Below are 13,509 nucleotides of genomic sequence, written 5' to 3' on the forward strand. Positions count from 1 at the left end.
ATATATCTATCTATATAAAAATAAGTTGTTTGTCTGTCTGTCGACTGACGTCATGTTTGTGTGTCGACTGACGTCATTTTTGTCGACTGACGTCATTATAAGGATTGAGCTGTATGTCGTCATGAAGTTGCTTGTCGTCTGACGTCATGTTTGTCGACTAACGAAACTACAGACCGAGACACCGGGACACAAATGACGTGTTATGTCTGTTATAACGTAATAGAGGCAACAATCTTGACAGGGCCTTTTGAGGGTGAGGCTTTTCTTATTCCACGCATTCTCATGATTCCAATTGATCTGCCTTTTCAACCTAAAAGATTGCAATTCCCAATTTGATTAGCATATTTAGTTTTCAGTCCAGAACCACTAAAGCTATTATGTAAATATCAAAAATATTTATGTTGTCTGAGCAATAATTTTTAGTTTTTATTTCAAAAAGAAAATTACCTGACAATTTTAGAATTATATCTATCTATATATATAAAAATAAGTTGTCTGTCTGTGGATCAGGTGACGTCATGTTTCTGTGTCGACTGGCGTCATGAAGTTAGTTGTCGTCATTTTTGCTATGACGGTGACGTCATTAAAGATATTTAAGACATTTATGTTCACGTAGAAATCTATTAATGTTTAAGTTTAAAATGACTGATGAACTTACAATGGCAAAAGCCGATGAAGATGCTCAAAGAGTCTATGCCAAAAAACTTGCTGCTGATAGAGAAAGTCAGAAAAGAAAGCGTGCCGAGGAATCAAACGCCGGGGGGCACAGGGGGATATATAAATGACGACGGCAACAAAGGAAATGGTCGATTAGCAATCACCATCAACAAAGCTCAAGGGCAATCAATAGAATCATGAGGTATAGATCTGAATACGGATTGTTTTCCCATGGACCATTATGCGTTGCATGTTCAAGAGTCGGTAAACCTGACAATCTATTTATATGCCCAGACAATGGGACAGCAAAGAATGTTGTATATTCGCAAGTTTTACGTAGTTAAAAACATATATATATATATATATATATATATATATATATATATATATATATATATATATATATATATATATATATATATATATATATATATATATATATATATATATATATCCGATGAAGATGCTCAAAGAGTCTATGCCAAAAAACTTACTGCTGATAGAGAAAGTCAGAAAAGAAAGCGTGCCGAGGAATCAAAAGAACAGCAAGGAAACAGGCTTGAGGCTAAAGAACGCAAAACCGCGCAGTTAGATGAAGATCCACCTGGACAGCGAGAGTCAAAACATATCAAAACTGAAAATGATAGCGATGATGATTGGGTTTGGGATCTTGACTTGGATAAGGTCATCAATGCCTACCAGATTTTAGTTAAAAAAACAAAGGTTCGGCGATATGTATTTCATAGTGAAGCTGAAAAATAAAGAAGAAAAAGAAAACTGAAAAAAGAAAAAATGTAAAAACTAAAAAATACTAAAAAGAAAAAACACTCAAAGAGAAATTACAGACCGGGACACAAATGACGACCGGGACAGAGGGAATATAAATAACGACCGGGACACTCAAGGAGAAATTACAGACTGGGATACCGGGACACAAATGACGACCGGGACACAGGCAATATAAATGACGACCAGGACACAGGTATTTAAGAATATCGTTCAAAGACAAATTTTTAATTGTAAGAAGACCGTTGAAAGAGAAATTTCTAATTGTAAAATGACTGAAGAACCTACAATGGCATGACGCCCGGGACACTCAAATAGAAATCACAGACTGGGACACCGGGACACAAATGACGACGGGGACACAGGGAATATAAATGACGACCCGGACACAGGGACACAACTACAACGGGGACGCCGGGGGGCACAGGGGCATATATATATATATATATATATATATATATATATATATATATATATATATATATATATATATATATATATATATGTATATATATATATATATATATATATATATATATATATATATATATATATATATATATATATATATATATATATATTCTATATATATAAAAATAAGTTGTCTGTGTGTGGATCTGTGGATGGATCAAGTGACGTCATGTTTCGGCTGATGTCATGAAATTAGTTGCCATCATTTTTGCTTTGAAGGTGACGTCATTCAAGTTATATAAGACATATGTTCGCCGTCATGTTTCGGCTGACGTCATGAAATTAGTTGCCATCATTTTTGCTTTGAAGGCGTGACGTCATTCAAGTTATATAAGACGTATGTTCGCGTAGAATTCTATTAATGCTTAAGTTTATAATGACTGATGAAGATGCTCAAAGAGTCTATGCCAAAAAACTTGCTGCTGATAGAGAAAGTCAGAAAAGAAAGCGTGCCGAGGAACTACCAGAGCAACGCGAAAGCAGACTTGCTGCTAAAAGAGAAAGTGAAAAAAGAAGGCGTGCCGAGGAACTACTAGAGCAACGCAGAAGCAGACTTGCTGCTAAAAGAGAAAGTGAAAAAAGAAGGCGTGCCGAGGAATCAAAAGACCAGCAGGGAAACAGGCTTGAGGCTGATAGAGAAAGAAAGAACAGAAAGCATGCCGAGGAACTACCAGAGCAACGCAGAAGCAGACTTGCTGCTAAAAGAGAAAGTGAAAAAAGGAAGGCGTGCCGAGGAACTACTAGAGCAACGCAGAAGCAGACTTGCTGCTAAAAGAGAAAGTGAAAAAAGAAGGCGTGCCGAGGAATCAAAAGACCAGCAGGGAAACAGGCTTGCTGCTGATAGAGAAAGTAAGAAAAGAAAGCGTGCCGAGGAAAACAATGACTCTGGTCAAACATTTTCAGATCAATTGCTGGCAATGGGAAACGGAAAGCTCCCAGTAGACTCAATTTCAGGACGTATACAACTACCTGCTGATTTCTGTAATTTAGTGACGTCCAAAAATGAATTGATTGAAAAAGTATTTCCGAATATTCTAAAAAATTATAAAAATAATAAATGGCTAAGTGAAAGAGCGATTCTCGCACCCAAAAATATAGACGTCCACGAAATCAACAATATTGTTTTGACCAAGATTCAAGACCAGGCAGTCCTTTACAAGTCAGTCGACACAGTTTTGGAACCAAATAAAGCGGTTAATTATCCATCTGAATTTTTAAATTACATAGATCTTTCAGGGTTTCCACCACACGTGCTACAACTAAAAATAGGCGTACCAATAATATTGTTACGTAACATAAACCCACCAAAGCTTTGCAATGGCACTCGACTTGCCGTAAAAAAAAACAATGGAAAACCTAATAGAGGCCACAATCCTGACAGGGCCTTTTGAGGGTGAGGCTGTTCTTATTCCTCGCATTCCCATGATTCCAACAGATCTGCCTTTTCAATTTAAAAGATTGCAATTCCCAATTCGATTAGCATTTGCAATCACCATTAACAAAGCTCAAGGTCAATCATTAGAAAAATGTGGTATTGATCTTAATACTGATTGTTTTTCCCATGGACAATTGTACGTTGCATGTTCGAGGGTCGGTAAACCTGACAATCTATTTATATGCAGTGAGAATTGGACAGCGAAGAATGTTGTATATTCGCAAGTTTTACGCAGTTAATTTGTATTTCGGAACCAAATGAAGCGGTTAATTATCCATCTGAATTTTTAAATTCCATAGATCCTTCAGGGTGTCCACCACACCTGCTACAACTAAAAATAGGCGTACCAATAATACTTTTAAGAAATATCAACCCACCAAAGCTTTGCAATGGCACGCGACTTGCCGTAAAAAAAAAACAATGGAAAACCTAATAGATGCCACAATCTTGACAGGGCCTTATGAGGGTGAGGCTGTTCTTATTCCTCGCATTCCCATGATTCCAACGGATCTGCTTTTTCAATTTAAAAGATTGCAATTCCCAATTCGATTAGCATTTGCAACCACCATCAACAAAGCTCAAGGGCAATCACTAGAAAAATGCGGTATAGATCTTAATACAGATTGCTTTACCAATGTACAATTGTATGTTGCATCTTTGAGGGTCGGTAAACCTGACAATCTATTTATACGCACAGACAATGGGACAGCGAAGACTGTTGTATATTCACAAGTTTTACGTAGTTAATTTGTATTGTATCTATCTATCTATCTATCTATATAAAAACGAGTTGTGTGTATGCATGTTTGTTTGTTTGTAAAAAGAGCGTTTGCATATGACGTCATTATTAGTACATACGGCTTTGTATATGGACAGACAATGGGAAAGCCAAGAATGTTGTATATTCGCAATTTTTACGTAGTTTGAAACACATATATAAATCTATCTATATTCACAGGTGGGACACAGGGACACAACTACAATGGCGCGTAAATAATATGGCGCTTAACTAATATGGCACGTAACGACTTACGCGCGCGGGGGGGCTTGGGGGGACGCGAAGGGCCCCCACCAACTAGGTGTTGGGGTGGCGCGAAGCGCCACCCCAACAGCTAGTATATATATATATATATATATATATATATATATATATATATATATATTCACAGGTGGGACATAGGGACACAACTACAATGGCGTGTAACTAATATTTTACACGCCATATACTATATATATATATCTATATATATAAAAATAAGTTGTCTGTGTGTGGATCTGTGGATCAGGTGACGTCACCTGAAAAAACTGGATCAGGTGACAAAACTGAAAACTGAAAAAACTAAAAAAAGGCAAAAACTACAAAAAAAACTAATAAATAAAATAAAAAAGCTAAAAAACTAAAAAAACTAAAAAAAAACAAAAACTACAAAAAAAACTAAAAACTAATAAAAAAGCTAAAAAACTAAAAAAACTAAAAAAAAGCAAAAACTACAAAAAAAAACTAAAAACTAATAAAAAAAATAAAAAAGCTAAAAAACTAAAAAAACTAAAAAAACTAAAAAAAGGTAAAAAACTAAAAAAACTAAAAACTAAAAAAAAACTAAAAAAAAGGAAAAAACTGAAAAATAAGCTAAAATAAAGGAAAAAACCAATAAAAAACTAAAAAAAAAACTGAAAAAACTAAAAAAAGGCAAAAACTACAAAAAAAACTAAAAACTAATAAAAAAAGTAAAAAAGCTAAAAAACTAAAAAAACTAAAAAAAACTAAAAAAAGGTAAAAAACTAAAAAAATAAAAAATAAAAAAAACTAAAAAAAAGGAAAAAACTGAAAAATAAGCTAAAATAAAGGTAAAAACCAATAAAAAACTAAAAAGAAAAAAAGAAAAACTAAAAAAAATTTTCATCTAAAAAACTAAAAAAAACTAAAAAAGGTAAAAACTAAAAGAACTAAAAAAGAAAAAAATAAATGACGACACTCAAAGAGAAAGCGACCAGGACAAAAGGAATGTTCGATTAGCAATCAACAAAGCACCGGGACACAGGGAGTATAAATGACGACCAGGACATAAGTAAAAAAAAAACTAACAAAACTAAAAAGAAGGTAAAAACTACAAAAAAACTAAAAAGAAAAAAACTAAAAAAAGGCAAAAACTACAAAAAAAACTAAAAACTAATAAAAAAGCTAAAAAACTAAAAAAACTAAAAAAAGGCAAAAACTACAAAAAAAACTAAAAACTAATAAAAAAAATAAAAAAAGCTAAAAAACTAAAAAAAATAAAAAAAGGTAAAAAGCTAAAAAAACTAAAAACTAAAAAAAAACTAAAAAAAAGGAAAAAACTGAAAAATAAGCTAAAATAAAGGTAAAAACCAATAAAAAACTAAAAAAAAACTGAAAAAACTAAAAAAAGGCAAAAACTACAAAAAAAACTAAAATCTAATAAAAAAAGTAAAAAAGCTAAAAAACTAAAAAAACTAAAAAAACTAAAAAAAGGTAAAAAACTAAAAGAAATAAAAAATAAAAAAAAAAATAAAAAAAGGAAAAAACTGAAAAATAAGCTAAAATAAAGGTAAAAACCAATAAAAAACTAAAAAGAAAAAAAGGAAAAAACTAAAAAAAATTTTCATCTAAAAAACTAATAAAACTAAAAAAGGTAAAAACTAAAAGAACTAAAAAAGAAAAAAATAAATGACGACACTCAAAGAGAAAGCGACCAGGACAAAAGGAATGTTCGATTAGCAATCAACAAAGCACCGGGACACAGGGAGTATAAATGACGACCAGGACATAAGTAAAAAAGCTCAGACAACATAAATATTTTTGATATTTACATAATAGCTTTAGTGGTTCTGGACTGAAAACTAAATATGCTAATCAAATTGGGAATTGCAATCTTTTAGGTTGAAAAGGCAGATCCATTGGAATCATGAGAATGCGTGGAATAAGAAAAGCCTTACCCTCAAAAGGCCCTGTCAAGATTGTTGCCTCTATTACGTTATAACAGACATAACACGTCATTTGTGTCCTGGTGTCCCGGACTGTAGTTTCGTTAGTCGACAAACATGACGTCAGACGACAAACAACTTCATGACGACATACAGCTCAATCCTTATAATGACGTCAGTCGACAAACATGACGTCAGTCAACACACAGTCGAGAGACAGACAAACAACTATATATATATATATATATATATATATATATATATATATATATATATATATATATATATATATATATATATATATATATATATATATATATATATATATATATATATATATATATATATATATATATATATATATATATATATATATATATATATATATATATATATATATATATATATATATATATATATATATATATATATATATATATATATATATATATATATATATATATATATATATATATATATATATATATACTTTCTATGGAACAAGAGTAAACGAGGGAGAGAGGGAAAGGAGTGGTTATAATGCTTTTGAGACCGAAAATTACAACGAGTCAAAACGAAAATGAAGACAAGTGACAGCGAGAATCAGCACGAGTCAAAAATGAAAGTGAAAAAGAAAGAATATTTCGTTAGAAGAACAACGCCATCGCAATCTTTGACTCCTACAAACTATGGCGTACAATCCAGAACAAATCTGTAAAGATGCAGTAGACTACAAAAGTTATAATAAATAAATAAAAGTTTCCTTCATTTTTCCCAAGGAAAGAGTAGCCAACCAAGGTGATTCATTCAAAGGTTACTCGGTCGAATTACATTGCCACGCTTGGTTGCTTGCTCGATCGAATTACATTGCCACCTCCACAATTTCCAAATGACCTGGCTTGGCCTTTTATATGACGTCACCTGCTATCTAAAGAGATCCACAAACAAATCCAAAACTTCAAGTCGTTTTTTGTTTTAGCTTCATTCAACATAAGCGGGGATCGAACAATAAATAGTCGTAATTTTTTTTTGCTTTACAGTAGCTAGACAGATTTATCACAAAATCAATTTAGCGGCACATCCATCACAAACCCCTGAAGGTGATTTTGAACCACGTTCATATGGCCAACTTTACTTTTTAAACTCCAATGAAGCTGTTGAAGAACGCCTTGCTCCTCCTTTAAATTATGGGATCTCTCATAACCTAAGGGATTTTGTGGAAGTTATTTTGCGAGACGCAAACAGCTTTGCCAAAGGTTGCATGAAAATGTAAGAAATGGAGGATGATGTAAATCAGCCTGGTGCCTCACTGGGACAACAGCCTCGGTTAGAAGACAAGCGACAATGAGAATCAATATATAAAACCTGCTGCATAGCCGTGACGGGATTCGCCACCGGTCTCCATGTAGTCACACTCATATGGATTTAAAGAGCTAATTTGATGATTTTTACCCATGGGTGATCATATTGTTTCTGATATGTATGGCGTCATGCGAAATTTTGCAAAAATGACGAACAAATTGGAACAGATAAATCCGAAAAACTAAAGCAAACGGCAAATAAAATAATTGGAGTACAAGCATCTCAACGATTTGCAAACAAAAGTGATGCACAACAAAATCTGCAGTTAGAATAAATGCGCTAACGAAACCATATGAAGCATTCGCAAACTAGTCGAAAATACAACGGAATTAAGGTACGCGTTTGTTTTCGTGCTGCAGAAAGGAGAAGCAAAAAAATAAATACAGAGATTGCCGACCGCCTCCCAGAAGAATCTAAATCCTATAAATTTACGATTCTGTGAAGGGTAAGAAGGAGGAAGGAACTAAATTCATATCAGAGTTTCTGAAGTCAATTGAAATTGCTGATTTGTCGCCTATCACACATTAGTTGTGCTTATGCATAATTTAAACATTTCAGAGGGTATGTGCAATGGAAGGCACCTGGTTGTTACTGAATTATGCACTATCGTAATTAAAGCAAAAATTACAGACCCCCTCATTTTCATCACCATATCATGCGGAACTCTTTTGCATAACGTTTGAAATGGTAATTGCCTCACAAATAATATAACAAATAACAATAACAAACATAACAAATAACAAACAATAACATAACAAATAAATTGCTATTTTGTCCTCTCGCTCCCATTGAAGGATAAAATCTAACCGTTTTCAACACAGAAACGAAATAAAAAGAATCCAATAGAAACAAAATTTTAGCATTTGCACAAGGAAACGAATCATGCTTTCTTTTTTTATGATTTTTCTTGTCAGAATATGACCATTTTGTGTAGATCTCAGGTTCTTTGAGTTTTGGGGCTCTATGGCACCCTTTTGGAAAATTTCCCACCTTACGGAATCTGTCGTGCTTTAGCCGTAATGAAATTGGTCATATTGAAATGTATGTCAGTTAATAACTATCAATCACACTTTCTTTAAGAAAGAGTAGCCGGATTTCTAAGTATTCATAAGACTGGTGAAGTACAAAAAAAAAAAAAAAAATCTTAGATGGAATTAAGCAATGAATTTTAGCAGGATTAGGTTTTAATTCCCTGAAAACTGCTTTTATTTTCCTCTAAAATTGTCATAAATAGCAAGTAAATTTAATATTTTAAGCAGTTTTCTTACCTTTATTAGCTTGTTGCATTAGAGGAAGCTCAATCGGTCTTAACCCATGGAAGTTATCAGCGCCATATCCTCCGTTAGAAATTCCTGGGATAGATAAAAGTTGTAGGAATGCTTCTCCAGCAAAGTCATTCGCAGTTATAACATCATAATCCATCACAGTGAACAAGATAGCTGAACCATCACCTCGACACTGCTTTGCAGTTACAGAGCTAAAATAGTAAATAGATAGGTCACTAATTAAAAGAAGTCTTGGAGGGAGCGAGCAACTTGTGCATGCATAAGGGAAATTACATACTTGTGCATGCATAAATGCATAAGGATAAAAAGGACGTAGTCTTCTACCTACTCTTGCTAAGTTTGGACCTAGCTAAAACATATTTAAATTGAATATACCTATTCAGCTAGGTTGGCCATGAAGGTTAATGGTGGCTATTTTAGGCTCCAATTCTATTCTAGCGTCTTTAGATATGCTTTAGTTACATTTTAAGGGACGTCTTTTAATGAACATTTTAAAAGACAAAAAAAGAAAATAAGACTAAAAGCTGAAAAATATTTTAAGTAAATTTGATAGTTTTGAATGGGAGGATAAAACAGTCTCAAAGCTTTTGACCGAAGATATTAACCGAAGATATTCGGTTAACCGAAGTTAACGAAGTTAACGATATTCGGTTAACCGATATTCAAGTTAACCGAAGATATTCGGTTAACTTGAAGCACAGTTGAGCACACCCTGAAGCAAAAATATTTGTCGAGGAGGGAGGTTGTTCTTCCTGTTGCGTTGAAGTTCTCCCACGAATAAATAATTTCAAGGATAGGCAAAACTGAGATATACCACTTAGTAAAATAATATTCTTAACATTCAATATACAATATCCACTTAATATTCAGTTGAGAATTCAACTTTCTGCACCGGATATTATTAAATTTTACTATTTTCTTTACTGTATTTTTACATGTATGAATTTATTTAAAAGAAAAGAATTGAACGTTTGAGCTGTAATAATAACACTAGAGGATAAAAGAGACCCCCAACACATATAATAGATAAAATATGTTTTGTGGGGAAAACAATCGTAAGTAGAAACAATTTGAAACACATATCTTTAGAATTATTCTGGAACGGAAAACTTTAAGGGAAAATAAATAAAGAAGTACATCGATACATTGAACATTGTACATTGAATGCTTCGGTAAATTCAATAATGACACTCATATATTAATGCAAACTACGACAAAATGAACCTTCATACAGCTTATTCACTAGAATATTATAGAAAAGGATTTAGAGTATAGCCTCACACAATGAATTATATAAAGAAAAATAATCATGCAGTTTGTTTTGTTAGTAATTTTAGATCGTTTCTAAAATTACGCAAAAAAAGAAAGTAAATTAAGACATGCATCCTACATTTGGAAATTAGATCAGTTGATATTTTGACAGTCGCTACAAGAATAGAAAGAAAACACTTTTCCATTAGCTAGGTAAGAAAATCTGCTGCTTCATTGTGTTCAGATATGGAAAAAGGCGTGTCGATATAAATTTAATAGAAAATTCAAAATTCATTTAATAGAAAAGTCAGTATGAACTGATTCTGGTTATTTTTTTTTTAAGATGAAGAAAAAAGTTTTCAAGGAGTGAGTAATAAAATCCACTTGGGCCTATGAAAAAAAATGATTTAACAGTTAATAATTATTTCTTATTTCCACCTAATAGAGGTAATCCCCAGAACGCCCTGGACAAGCTCTGTTAATCAGAGTGTTAGTCGTTTTAAAATGAGACTAACAACTATCAAGATTATTACATCATGTAATAAACGATTTTTTTCGAACATAAATTATGTCATAAGCATCTCATCGGTAATCTTGGCAGTTTTATCTTTTTGAAGCAATCTTCATAGTAGAGGACTCTCAGGTATGTTGCCATTCTGATGGTTAATCGTTGGACTTACTCAGGCAGAGATTGGTCGCGTAGTATATTGAGGTGAAGCGGTTGTCATATCATATTTTTGACGTAAACAGACAAGCGCTATGTTAAGTTTTCAAGTAATCATTAGTTTTCTGGCAGACCTAAGGTAAACCTAAGGCTTTCTCAGCTTTTATCGATTGTGCTTTTTTATTTGGTAGAATTTAAGTTTATTGTCTATTGTAATTCATACATCTCTTAAGCATAATTAGTACCAAGAGCTACTACCATTTGGTAGTAGCTCTTTGGTAGTACCATTTGGCAGCATAAATACTACCAAAATACTATGGTAGGAATATAGTTAGGATGACTAGGGTTATTATGAACCAGATAGCCAAAGGTTTATTTTGAGGGATTCATTAACATCAACTAGTTGTAAGCCAGTAATTCAACAAATCGAGATCAGACTGGAGGGAACTGTTGATTATAAAAATCGGCCAAATATTTGGAAGTCGTAATTCAATACAATTTTATGATTCAGAATAAAATGATTAGATAGCAATCAAGTACTAATTGCCTATATTTTTAGCAATTTGTTAATTTTTCCTAAAGTGAAAATGACAGTGATGTTATCAAAAGGAGTTTGAGGGAACAAAAGCCTAAGTCTTATTTTTATAATTTATGCTCGTTCTAATTTAAAATCGATTATTTGTTTAATTTCTGTTAACTTTGTGTTTCATTAATTCATTCGTACTAAACAATTTTAGATTGAAGTTTAACTTCTCACGGGATTAACGCAGCTAATGTACTAGGCAAGTCATTTGGCTTGTTTGCACGTGTGGTCATGTTTCTAACCAATCCGAAAGGGTTGAGAACAATAATTTTAAATATTTTGGCAATAATGGTTCTGACAGATATCCTTCAGTAGTTCTTCCGTTGAGTTTTATCCCCGTTTTGGTACAAGAGAATGATAATTGATGCTGAATAGTATCTTTGCGGTACCAGTAGTACCTCTTGTTTCCACGTTGTCTTCAAAAGTTTTTGTAAGTGATAGGGAAGAAGCCCCCGATTTATATTGCTTTTTCTGCTGGTATTTTCTTATATTCTCGGTAATTCCTTATTTGCCAATTCCTGTTATTCCTTGTTAAAAGTATTTGGGTATTTTGTAAGCCTCCCCAATGTCTTCAGAAGACATTAGGATTAGTCCCAGTTGGAGAGTTGTAGATATACTAGATGATAGAAACAACAGTGATTTCCAGACTGTGCAGGGAGCGATGGTAATTGTAATTGAGACTTAGTAGCCCTGAAATAATAAATCTGTTTTCTTTATTCAATTATTTAACAATTGATGTAATGTTTTAGCAGGAAAGATTTTATTTTGAAAGCAATAAATGAAAATTTTTTCAACATTTAGAAAATCCGGATGTTTTGATAAGCTATTTATTGTGCCAATACACAGCATTTTCCACAAAATATTTCCATAATCTAATATGACAAAAACTGTTGTTGATGTGTTGTTCTCCTTGTATTTTTTTTAATTTTTTTAAACACATTTTTCACCTTGTTTTACATAATATTCATCTTCGGCTCAAAATCAATTGGGGATTGGATGTCATTAGCGTCACGACCCCATTTGAAGTCGAGACCCACAGGCTTAGAACTATTGCCGTAGGAAATTCAGCAACTATAATATCTCGAACTCATTATATACCGAATATATTCATATCGAATCTCGGAATACTCGGTACTGAGCTCAATCCACTGGACAGAATACGAAAGAATAAAACTAGACGAAGCAGAACAACAACAAAGAATGTACACTAGCTCAAAACATCAGAATAACAAATTCATCAGCTCTCAAACAGACACAATTCTTAAAAAAACGGGAACTATCCCTCAAATTTCCGCGTCTCAGCTTAGCTCAAGTTTTTATGTTAACTATTATCACCGATACTGGAGCTCTTGTTTTTTCCAAGATAAAAATTAAAATGAATTGTGATGTCATTTCGAAATCCACACAAACACTAGCATTGGGGTACTAAAGACACTTTTAGAAATAGCAGCTTCTGTTTGTTTATGCTTGTTTTATTTTTTATAACTTGTGCAAAGCTATGGCACTGTTACGACAAAGCTAAAATATAATGTTTTATTTACATTTACATGTATAATGGCTAAAAATAATTCTCACGGTTGTGGTCGATGTGTTGAATATGGAACTTAAAGTAGTTCTATCAAAGTGAAACAAAATCGTTATTTTTGCTGTATAATTTTATGTAACTTCGCCATATTCTGTTTAAATAAATGAGAAAAGGAATTCAAAATTATAACAATACAATTTTTTTTATTTTGTTTATGGATGCCACAAATGAGTGAAAAGACAGGTTCTTTTGCAAAATACTTTTTACCAGTCTATTTTAAAGTTTATGAAGTATACCTAAGGGCCACGCTATTTAAAAACAACTTTCCACTTACTTTTAATTTTCTAATAGAAGAGAGAAAAGTGAAAAGCAATACTAAAGAAAATAAAAATAGAAAAAAAAAATATTCAATAATGCTCTGTGCATTAACATGAAGAAAAAGCAAAAGTCTGTAGAGTATTCCTTGCATCTTTGAAAATTACATAGGACAGAGAATGATCTACCAAAAATAAATAAACAAATAATCCTTATGGAAAAAACTTACAA

General features: G+C 32.5%; 1 protein-coding gene across 1 annotated transcript in view; it reads right to left on the reverse strand.

The window, feature by feature from the left end:
* The window catches only part of LOC136039818 (BAI1-associated protein 3-like), a gene marked incomplete in the record, with an annotated part of 299,965 nt that overhangs the window by 5,904 nt on the left and 280,552 nt on the right, over nt 1-13,509 (reverse strand). Inside the window, 1 exon segment of the mRNA XM_065723725.1 lies at nt 8,923-9,131. Coding sequence (XP_065579797.1) covers nt 8,923-9,131 — 209 coding nt within the window.

The sequence above is a fragment of the Artemia franciscana genome, chromosome 20, assembly GCF_032884065.1.
Source record: "Artemia franciscana chromosome 20, ASM3288406v1, whole genome shotgun sequence".
Taxonomy (NCBI): Eukaryota; Metazoa; Arthropoda; class Branchiopoda; order Anostraca; family Artemiidae; genus Artemia; species Artemia franciscana.